Source organism: Leucoraja erinacea, chromosome 4 (genome assembly GCF_028641065.1).
Source record: "Leucoraja erinacea ecotype New England chromosome 4, Leri_hhj_1, whole genome shotgun sequence".
Taxonomy (NCBI): Eukaryota; Metazoa; Chordata; class Chondrichthyes; order Rajiformes; family Rajidae; genus Leucoraja; species Leucoraja erinaceus.
In genome coordinates this window covers 56,623,645-56,635,773 of record NC_073380.1, presented here as the reverse complement: position 1 = coordinate 56,635,773, position 12,129 = coordinate 56,623,645, and the positions used below count along the sequence as shown (strand labels likewise).

General features: G+C 44.7%; 1 protein-coding gene across 6 annotated transcripts in view; it reads right to left on the bottom strand.

The window, feature by feature from the left end:
• Window positions 1–12,129, bottom strand: part of LOC129696443 (intermembrane lipid transfer protein VPS13B-like) — an 811,841-nt gene that overhangs the window by 1,445 nt on the left and 798,267 nt on the right. For all 6 annotated transcript variants that reach the window (XM_055634334.1, XM_055634333.1, XM_055634338.1 and 3 more), the window contains exons 58-61: window positions 10,201–10,371; window positions 7,336–7,506; window positions 2,500–2,602; window positions 2,060–2,309 (exon numbers count right to left, since the gene is read on the bottom strand). In XM_055634334.1, the coding sequence (XP_055490309.1) occupies window positions 2,060–2,309; window positions 2,500–2,602; window positions 7,336–7,506; window positions 10,201–10,371 (695 nt within the window). The remainder of the gene's footprint in view (window positions 1–2,059; window positions 2,310–2,499; window positions 2,603–7,335; window positions 7,507–10,200; window positions 10,372–12,129) is intronic.

The following is a 12,129-nucleotide window of genomic DNA, read 5'->3' as shown; positions in this document are numbered from 1 at the left end:
CAGTTTCCTCTGGTTCTTGATTCCCCTATCCTGGGTAAAAGACCCTGTGCATTTAACCTGTCTACTCCTAGTCTATTCCAGTCATAGATGTAGAGCACGGAAATAGGCCCAACACGGCAACCTGCCCATGCCAACCAACACTCCCCACGTACACTAGTCCCACCTGCCTGCATTTGGACCATAACCTTCTAAAGATTTCCTATCAATGTTAAATGGTCTGGGCTAATTTAGGGCAGTAGGACTAGAGTTGACAAGGCATCTTGGTTGACATGGGCAAGTTGGACCAAATGGCCTGTATCCATACTGTATGACTAAATGTTGTCATAGTACTACCACAGTGGTGCAGTGGTAGAGTTGCTGCCTTACAGTGCCAGAGACCAGGGTTCAATCCTGACTGTGGGTGCTGTCTGGATGTAATTTGTACATTCTCTCTCTGACCATTCAGATTCAGATTCAATTTAATTGTCATTGTCAGTGTACAGTACAGAGACAACGAAATGCATTTAGCATCTCCCTTGAAGAGCGACATAGCAAACGATTTGAATTAAAAAAAAGAATAAGTGTCCGGGGGGGGGTGGTGATTGGCAGTCACCGAGGTACGTTGTTGAGTAGAGTGACAGCCGCTGGAAAGAAGCTGTTCCTCGACCTGCTGGTTCGGCAACGGAGAGACCTGTAGCGCCTCCCGGATGGTAGGAGGGTAAACAGTCCATGGTTGGGGTGAGAGCAGTCCTTGGCGATGCTGAGCGCCCTCCGCAGACAGACCATGTGGGTTTGCTCAGGGTGCTCCCGTTTCACGATCTATAATATCTCTGAGATCACTCCCATCCCCCTAATATAGTCATTTCCTTCACAACCTCTCCCAACAGTTCAGGCCCTCAAGTCCTGGCAATATCCTCGTAAAATCTGGATCAGTTCATAGAGTAATACAGCATGGACATAGGAGGAGCTCTAATTCCGTCGGGCATTAAATACAGGAGCATGAAAGCGTGCACCACCAGGCTTAGGAACAGCTTCTTCCCCTCTGTTATCAGAATTCTGAATGGTCCTTCAATAAGCTAGCGTACAGTCCCGATTCTTCAGTTTAGTCTATTGTCACGTGTATCAAGGTACAGTGAAAAGCTTTTGTTGCGTGCTAACCAGTCAGCGTAAAGACAATGCATGATTACTATTGAGCCATTTACAGGGTACAGATACATGATAAGATAATAACGTTCAGGGAATTAAGGTTTCGGGAATAACGCTAAGGGAACAATGTTTAGTGCAAGATAAAGCCAGTAGAGTTCGATCAGATAGTCCGACGGTCACCAATGAGGTAGATAGTAGGTCAGGACTGCTCTCTAGTTGTGGTAGGATGATTCAGTTACCTGATAACAGCTGGGAAGAAATTGAAGATTCTCCAATCTACCTCATGTGGAAATTGGTCTCTGGAAGTGCTACAATGCAGGGAATTATATACTGCATTCCATATCTTTCCCTACTGTTGTACTTGATTTTGGCTTGATTGTATTCATGAATAGTGAATACAATCAAACCTAATCTGATCTAATCTTCGGCCCATTGAATCTAGCACACATTTATGTGAATCCCATTCGATTTTCCTCAGGTTCCCGTCAACTCCTGGAGCCATCGAGTCATAGAATCATACAGCACAGAAATAGGTCCTTCAGCCCATGCTGGCCAGGTTGGCCCATTTGCCTGCATTTGGCCCATTTAGCCATTTAACCTACAAACCTTTGGAGTGTGGGAAGAAACCAGAACACCTGGAGTAAACCCACGTGGTCACAGGAAGAACATAAACATTCCACACAAACAGCAGCCAAGGTCAGGATCGAAACCCTGGACTCTGGTGCAATAAGGCAGCAACTCTACCAGCTGCACCACTGTAATTCAATGATTCAATGCCCTTGTTTTAACGTGTATTGATGTGAACTACAGAAATAATAAGATGTGCAATTTGCCCCATGTGACTATTTCTCCAAGGATAAATAACCTACGATAAACAGATAAATCGATAAAAGTGCGTATTCTCTGGGAAAGTTCCAATTTGGAAGCATCGTACCTCACTGTCGTAAGATACCCTTTGTTGCTTGAGCACAATGTGGAGACAGTTTTCTTTCTTTGGATGCAGGCTGCACTCGATCTCGGTGACTGGGAACGCCTGCTGCTGTGTGTCCTCACTGACACTGACCACAAACAGCACCTCGGAGGTGAGCAGAAGACATCCTTGGTATTCCTGGCCAGAGTTGCTCACGATTACCACTTCCAAGGCCATAAACACTTCAGGTCTGCCCAAGGAGTGGAGCATTTTCCTGTCAGGACATAAAATGTTGAACAGATACCATTACATTTTTTTTTTTTAATTTAAAATTCCTGAACCGAAACATTTTGTGTAAGAAACAAACCATTCCAAGATAAATGACCTGTTAGTTTGATACAATGCCAGACCAATGTAATGAATAATGCTATCATAAAAATGACTGACTGCCAGAATAGTCTTACCAGACATATTTGACGTGGCTGTTTGGGGCCTGGTCATTCTGTTGTTCAGTGGGGTGAAACCTCTGCTTGGGAAGTTGAGATAGTCCAGCTCCGTGTAAAATACCTAAAGCAACAAAGACAAGATCCTAACTCGTACTTAACTCGGCAGCCGCGCAGTGCCAAAGTGATGTAATGTGTTTGGAACCGGCGGTCAGGGATATTTATCTCTTTAACCGCAATTACGTAAAAGCCAAAGCTATATAATGGTGTCAAAAATTAAAACCCATAAACCCAACCTCATAAATGCTAAGCATTGTTGAACTGCCAGCATGGGTGAGCTGGTGGGAGATTTTCCCAAGCATGCTCATTGAAAACTAAAGCAGGAACAATTGGTGATTTCTATACACTATGACAATTACATTAGCTCAACATTCAAGTATGATAATTTCCCTTGGATAGTATTTCTGAGGTATCATTATGAGAAAAAATCTCTCTCCCCAAATATATCCATTTCTTATTATGGTCACTGGGTAATCTTTCGACTAAATCAACAAAATTGCACGATTAATATAAATAAAAAAACATGTTTAGTATTCAAAACACATGTGAGGTTGAATGTGTGAGGTTTACTGTTCTCCTCCCCTTCCCATTCACCCCATCTGTGTAAACACCAGGAACTGCAGATGCTGGTTCACCAGAAAAGACTGGAAGTACTGGAAAACTCAGTTGGGTCAGACATCATCTCTGGAGAACATGGATAGGTTGAAGCGGCATGGTGGCGCAGCGGTAGAGTTGCTGCCTTGCAGTACCAGAGACTTGGGTTCGACCCTACTATGGGTGCTGTCCCTATGGAGTTTGTACGTTCTCCCCTTGACAGTGCTGTCAGGAATGGTGATGGAGGCAGATACGATAGTGATGTTTAAGGGGCTTTTAGATAGGCCCATGGATATGCTGGGAATTGAGGGGGATGGTGGGGAGGAGGGGGATTGGGCGTGGGGGAGGGGGGGAGAAGATAGATCACGTGCAGGAAAAGGGAGATTAGCTTATTTTGGCATCATGTCTAGCACAGGAATTGATACCTGAATGGCCTATTCCCCTGCTTTACTAGCCTATGAAGCTATTGCCAGTGGCAAAGAGCAAGGAGATCACTCCACTGGATTGGAATTAATTCACATAACAAATGTAAAACTGTTCAATCTACCTTTCCAGAACAAAGAGCATCATAGCGTTCAGGCATTGCAAATCAAGCACCAGGCTACTGTCTAATAGTTCACTACATATTTGCATAACAAAGGTAATTTACTAACCTGTCCCTTGAATAATAAAAGAGCCACCTTTCAACAAAGGCAGATATCAATGATAAAATCCACCATGCATGAACACTCACTGTCTTGGGCTATTCCTATACTCTTGTACTTTATATCCCAGAGAAACAACATGGAAACAGGCCCTTCATCCCACCGAAACTGCACCATCCAGCGATCCACTACTATCAGCTACTATCTACCTCCATGGATGATGTTGTGAAGATAATTAAAAAAATCTTAAAGATTGGTATAAAACATTTAAATGCAAAGAACAAATAAAAACAGAATATAACGTGTTTGGGTGGCAGAACGGTAGAGTTGCTGCCTTACAGCGCCAGAGACATGGGTTTGATCCTGACTATGGGTGCTGTATGGATGGAGTTTGTACGTTCTCCCCATGACCGCGTGAGTTTTCTCCGGATGCTCCGCTAGTGTGTAGGAAGGACATCGCTAGTGTATGGGGATTGTTGGTCGGCGCGGACTTGGTGGGTTGAAGGGCCTGTTTCCGCGCTGAATTACTAAACTAAATTGACCTATAATAGCATGGGTACAGCACTGGAAGAGGCCCTTTGGCCCACAATGAATGTGTTGAACATGAAACCAAGTTAAACTAATCTCCTCTACCTGCAGGTGATCCATATCTCTTAATTGTCTGCATATCCATGTGTCAATGCAAAAGCCTCTTAAATGCCACTGTCGTATCTGCCTCCAGATATATTCACCACCCATAACTGTGTGTTCCAGGCACTCACTCCTACTCTCCTGTAAACAAAACTCACCCTGCCTTCTTTACACCTTGCTGTTCTCACCATGAAGCTATGAAATATTAACATTAATTAAAATAAATTAACATAAAATACCTTCATGGTGAAGGTTGTTGACCTCACCTGAATCTGTTGGGAAAACCAACCTGCTTTGGGTAGTGTCTGGCCCCGTCCGAAACGTAAACCACCTTTTTTCTCCAGAGATGTTCCCTGATTCGCTGAGTTACTCCAACAATCGACAATAGACAATAGGTGCAGGAATAGGCCATTCGGCCCTTCGAGCCAGCACCACCATTCAATGTGATCATGGCTGATCATCCCCAATCAATACCCCGTTCCTGCCTTCTCCCCAAATCTGTTGACTCCGCTATCTTTAAGAGCCCTATCCAACTCTCTCTTCAAAGTATCCAGAGAACTGGCCTCCACCGCCCTCTGAGGCAGAGAATTCCACACTCACAACTCTCTGTGAGAAAAAGTGTTTCCTCATCTCCGTTCTAAATGGCTTACCCCTTATTTTTAAACTGTGGCCCCTGGTTCTGGACTCCCCCAACATCGGGAACATGTTTCCTGCCTTTAGCGTGTTCAAACCCTTAATAATCTTATATGTTTCAATAAGATACCCTCTCATCCTTCTAAACCCTCGAGTATACAAGCCCAGCCGCTCCATTCCCTCAGCATATGAGAGTCCCGCCATCCCGGGAATTAACCTTGTAAACCTATGCTGCACTCCCTCAATAGCAAGAATGTCCTTCCTCAAATTAGGGGACCAAAACCGCACACAATACTCCAGGTTGTGTATATTTTGTGTATATTTTGAGTTGTAAAAATAAAAGCAAAATTTCTTGATTTGTTCAGGATTCCACCAAAAAAGTTGACCCCAGGTTGATTTTCTTTAGATTATTGTCACGTTTACTGAGGTACAGTGAAAAGCTTTTGTCGCCTGCTAACCAGACAGCGGAAAGACAATACATGATTACAATCGAGCCATCCACAGTGGACAGATACATGAGAAAGTGAATAACGTGAATAATAGTGCAAGATAAAGCCAGTAAAGTCCTATCAAAGATAGTCTGAGGGTCTCCAATGTGTTAGATATTAACTCAGGGCTGCTCTCTAGTGATAGGATGGTTCAGTTGCCTGAAAAGAATTTGTCCCTGAGTCTGGAGGAGTGCGTTTGAATGTGTTTGACTGCCGAAGGGTTTTAGTTTCAGTCAGATTTTGCCAACTGTCGTATAGTTTGGCATCTGCAGCTGAAGTGACTTATTTGACAAGGACCGTGAATTGAATACCACTTTCCGCATGTTCTTGTAAGGGTAATACAGTTGTATGCTGGTTAGTTAGCAAACAGACCCGAGACCAAACATGGAATTTCCCAGCTCGGTCTGGCTCAGCAATGCATCTTGTGATGCTTGGCACTGCTTACACTTGTGAAGATGATAGCAGCTTTTCAAACCTTTGACAAACACAATCATCTTTCAATCATTCTGCCCTTCATGCTTATTCCAGTATCTAATGACTGATCTCTGTGTCAAATCTACATTTAATTTACATCTGTTAATACCCTCTCTTGACAATAACATAATGTCCAACTGACTCAACTCAACAGCTTCTTCTGGGAGAAACTTCCAGATTTAAATGAGGTTTGAGTTTGAGCTTAGTTTATTGTCATGTGTACCAAGGTACAGTGAAAAGCTTTTGATATGTGCTAACCAGTCAGCGGGAAGACAATACATAATGATGGTCAATACACGACTATCATTCTTATCATCATTGGAAAAGGCTCAGTGGTGATAAACATCATGGTGGTTTGTGGATATGGCCTTAATTCACACCGCTGGCTTCCTGTTTGCCATGATAGTGGCCAGCAGCGAATATTAGTTGAACAATGTAACCGGTACATGGACCGAGTGTGGTATGATTTAGCCCAACAAGGTACAGAAGGAGAAATTTCAACTCATCATCCACATTGACTCCAAGACCCATCAGTCTAATTTTCATCCGAACCCAATCAATATATCATTATGGTTCTTTCCCCTTTTATGCACTTAACTGACATCCCCAAACACTTGGCAACTATTCAACCATTCCTCATCCTAACCAATTTTCAATATATTCTGTCCTAGATTCTTGGTGTTCATTTGTCGTTGCATTGCTATCATAGTCATACAGCATGGAAACAGGCTGTTCAGCCCGACTTGCCCACACTGACCAACATGTCCCATCTACATTAGTTTCACCTGCCTGCATTTTGCCCATATGCCTCTAAACGTGTCGAAATGTTTCTTAAACATTGTGATAGTACCATCCATATATTAATTTTCCTCGCCTGGTCCATCATGAGTAGTGACCTCTCCACCATCGAAGGGATCTACAGGCGGTGCTGTTCAAAAAGACAGCCAGCATCATTAAGGACCTCCACCACCCTGGCCATGCTCTCATTTCAAACCTACCTTCAGGAAGGAGGTACAGGAGTCTGAAAACCGTGACCTGCAGATTCAAGAACAGCTTTTTCCGAACAGCCATCAGGCTCTTGAACACTATAAACACTAACTATGAACTATCTTGGATGCAGTAATGGTTTCAGGCTCTTTGCAATTATATCAGGGTTTTTAATTTATTGAAGTTGGTTTGTTTATTATGTTATCTGTGAGTACTATGCTTAAATACCTGTTTTGCTGCTGCAAGTAAGAATTTCATTGTTCCATTTTTGGTATATAAGACAATTAGACATTCTTGACTCTTGATAAAATGTACGAAAGGCTGGTGTGTCCACTGGGAAAACGTACCGTAGCCAGTCTGGGAGACCAGCTCAGCAGCTCCACCTATTGGTTTGGTGAGGACGCCAACAATCCCCTTGCCCACACCTGAGATGACATCCTTGGCTTTGCGGCCAGCTGACACCTCCGAGGTCTTCTGGAAATTCTGCATTGGCTGATCCACGATTCCAGCGATGGCACCTGGAATTTCAAAGGGAACAGGTAACAATCCAATCTTGCCTTCGCTATGGCTTGCCCATTTTTACTCACATGCCAAACAAATAAGTTTGAATTCTCTCTCCACCACCATATGTTTTTATTCAGCGGGTCAGGCAGCATCTCTGGAGGTCATGAATAGGTGACGTTTCAGAACTGGACTTCTTCCATAAGCTAGGGTACTGACTGATTCACTGCTGCCCCATTATGGACATTGCACTTTGTCTGTAGAACTTTTGCATGACAATGCTGAGAACTATATACTGCTCTATGTACTTTTCTCTTCACTCTATCTATTGTACTTGAGTTTAATTTGATTGTATTTGTCTAGTATTACCTGATCTGTTTGGATAGCATGAAAAACCAAGCTTTTCACAGCTCCTCAGCACACGTGACAATAATACACCGAAACAGAAATGTCGCCTTCATGTCGTCCAGAGACGCTGCCCGAGCACTTTGTGCCTTGTTCATAAACCAGCATCTACACTCCCTTGCATATATAGTTTTACTCCTTTTGCTGTGAGAGCTGACTGCTTTGGGCTTGAAATACACGGGAGGGGGAATGACATCTCTCTTTGGTCCCTTATGTTATGTTGTTAATCAGCTACTGGCTATATTTACATCCATTGACGAGGATCCATTCTCTTCAATCGATGGGTGTTATTCAAGAAATTGTTCAGGGTTGTCAACCAAAGATAAATTTCTCCCAGGGTATCAGTGCCACAGGAGACACATCCTATAGGATCAATATATAAGGGAACCCTTCACCCAATCTGCCTACCCAATTGTTCCTCCTCCATGCTCTATTTCCTTACTGCGTATATATATATATATATACACACACATTTATTATATATATATATATATATATATACATATATATATATATACACATATATACACACACACATATATATATATATATATATATATATATATTTTTTTTAAGTGGTAGATCCTGCCCGACCCATCATGGGTATTGACCTCTCCACCATCAAAGGAATCTATAGGAGGTGCTGCCTCAAAAAGGCAGTCAATATTATCAAAGACCCACATCGCCCTGGCCACATTGCCAATTCACTCCTACCATCAGGAAGAGGCTTAGGGTCGGAATCACAAAGCTCAATCAATACCTATTGAATAGATGTTAGATATTGGTATTGGGAGTATCTTCATCAGAGGATCTGCAGCAGTCACCGTCTCATGCAATCACCGCCTCAGTCGGCCGAAGAGGCTGTTTCTGCGCTGATGTTTCTAAAGTCTGATGTCTAAGTAATTGGCTTTTAAATGTATTTGTCCACCTTATCTTAGAATTTGGTTTTTAAATAATTGGTTTACTACTTTGACTGAATCTTAGTCAAGGTGCATTCCATTAAATTTTCTTGTCCAGGTTCGCAATTTTATCTTGGCGTATGGGATCCTGTTCAACTTTTAGCGATACTTGAATGCATAACATTTTAATAACCACTAGTCTAGACACTCTAAAAGTGAACAACTCCTAATCTTCCTCATTGTCAAAATGATCTTTGCCAAATGAACGGCAACAGTTCAAGAAGGCGTCTCACCAAAGTCTTCTTAACACGTATACACATATAGACCTCTGCTCAATATTGTACCAAGATAATAATGGAGATAACTGCTACATTACAGTTCTTCCTAGAGTCAAATTGAACTGAATGGTGGCAATGCAGCACAAGATCATCATGTAAAATATTGTTGCCATTCTCATCGCTAGAACAACCCCAAAAAATCAAAAAGGTTGTTGCAGGAGAACTTTTGCAAAGTGACGTTGACACATTCATTTTTATTTTACGAAGTTTTATAATGAAACGATTATAATACAACAGTCTTCCTGACAAATTTTGCACCAACTTGCAATGAGCAGACGTCTAAACCTGCTTCATAAGCAAAGCAAGAGGCTGGTACTGCAATATTTTATTGAGATTAATAGATTCATTTCTCTGAAGGCAGCAAAATCATTTCAGGGCAGGTGGGATCTGGGTTCTTTCATTATGAACTGATTTTCTTCAAGGTTTACACAAAACTTAAAGCCGTATAAACAAAGCTGAAGTGCTTCAACATAAACGGTAGACACATCGTAGACACATTTACAGTCATCAATAACTGAACCCACATTAAAGAGCCAGCACTGAAACACAGTCTGCCTCATAATGCATTGGCACCAGTGAAGGGGTTATTAGTTCCTTGATACAGCACAGATTCAAAAACTCAACAGACGCTGGGTTTGGAACTCTTATTTCAAAATTTACTCTCGAGTTTTGCATTTACATCTTTGATTTAGAGTCAGTTATACAGCAACGAAGAAAGGCCCTTCGGCCCAACTTGCCCACGCTGACCAACATGTCCCAACTACATTAGTCTCACCTGCCTGCATTTGGCCTAGATCCTTCTAAACCTGTTCTATCCATGTACCTGTCAAAATGTTTCTTAAATACCGCGATTGTACCTGCCTCAACTGCATCCTCCGGCAGTTCGTTCCATACATCCTCCACCGTTTGTGTGAAAAAGTTACCCCTCAGGTTCTTATTAAACCTTTCCCCCCTCACCTTAAACCCAAGTCCTCTGGTTCTCGATTCCCCTACTCTGGGCAAGAGATTGTGCATCTACCCGATCTATTGCTCTTGTGATTTATCGTCAGGCTCCACTGTCTTGCCCTACCTAGGAGACTGATTCCCAGGCGGGACAGTCCTTGCCGCAGACCTTCCCCCAGGCTGTCCGGAAGCTGCCTCCGCCATTCCTCCTGCCGCATATAGTGTTCTTCGTCGAGAGATAGCCGATCCATGTTCCGGGCCAGACTTGTAGCGAGGTTAGTGATCGACGTCAAGGTGCCTGAATAAAAATACACAAAAACATGGTAAAGTACATGTTCACAAGTTCAAAGAGCAGGATTAGGCCATTCGGCCCATCAAGTCTACTCCGCCATTCAATCATGACTGATCTAGCTTTCCCTCTCAACCCCAATCTCCTGTATTTCCCCATAACCCCTGACACCCGTACTAATCAAGAATCTTTCAATCTCCACCTTAAAAATACCTATTGCCTTGGCCTCCACAGCCGTCTGTAGCAATGAATTCCACAGATTCCCCACCCTCTAACGAGAGAAATTCCTCCTCATCTCCTTTCTAAAGGTACGTCCTTTTATTCTGAGGTTATGGCCTCTTGTCCTAGACTCTCCCCCTAGTGGAAACATCCTCTCCACATTCACTCTAACCAGGCCCTTCACTATTCAGTAAGTTTCAATGAGGTCCCTCCAGGGAGCACAGGCAAGTGGCGTCACACGTACAGTGAGAAAGGAAATATATATTATAGGGATCCTCAGGGATGGTGGGTATATGTACTGAGCTGCCAGAGGAGTTTGTTGAGGCAGGTACAATAACATCATTTAAAAGTTTAGAGTTTAGAGATACAGCGTGGAACCAGGCCCATCAGCCCGCCAAGTCCACGCCGACCAGCGATCATTCAGCACACTAGTTCCATCCAACACACTAGGGACAATTTACAGAAGCCAATTAACCGAAAACCTGGAGGTCTTTGCAGGGACGGAAATTGCTATCAAAATATGGAGGGGACCGGGGGAGGGAACAATTTTTTGGCGGTCGCTCGAGCATGCGCACACTCACACACACACACGCGCGAGGTTTCGGAGGCTCAATGCAGCACTAAATGCAGCTCAACTCTGCCTGTCTCGCCGGGTTAACCTACAGCCCTGCCTGGACACCAGCGCGGCTTCTCCGCGCTGGCCATATTTCCCGCAAGTCCAGGCTGAAGGTTAACCTGGTGGGACAGGCAGAGATGAGCTGGGTTTTGCGCTGCTTCTCTGCGCTGGCTGTGGGCCTGGGGTACAGCTCCCGTCTGACTCCCGACCTCTCTGACCACCTGTGGGGTGGGTGGGGGGGGGGGGGGGCACTCGGGTGAGGGCGGGATAGCGCCGGAGAGCCGGGATTGATCCTGGCTGCAGATGAGAGATGCAGGTCTGTGCCACGTCTCCCTCCTCCAATCACCGTGGTCTATCCTCAGTCCCACCCCCCACCCCACTCCTCCCTCCTCCAATGATAGCGCTGAATCATAATTTCCCCCCTCCATTGCCTGCTGACCAGCGTCTCTCTCGTCTAATCAGCAGCCTCGATCAGCAGCCCCACCCCCACTGTCTCGCGGAATTTCACCCGGTTTTAAAATCCGAATTACAAAAACTTCGGGGGGATGTCCCCCACCTCTCAAAACAGAGGGGGGACGTGTCCCCACGCCCCCTCCCCTCCCCCCCAGGATTTCCATCCCAGGGTCTTTGGAATGTGGGCAGAAATCGGAGCACCCGGAGAAATCGGAGCACCCGACCGGAGAGTCGGAGGCTCCAACGGCAGGTCTGTGGACGGCGGCACCGGGAGCCCGCGGGTCCCTGGAGGGAGACGCTTTTCAGGGCTCTCGCAACGGCGACTTCTCCCGCCCGAGTTGCGGGGTCGAAGAGCTCCTGGAGCGGGGCCTGACATCACTGCCCCGCGCGGCTTGGAATGGCCGCGGGACTCTGCGAGCGCACGCCGGGGGCTCTAACACCAAGACCCGGTGTGCGACCTCGCACCACCCGGCGTGGCT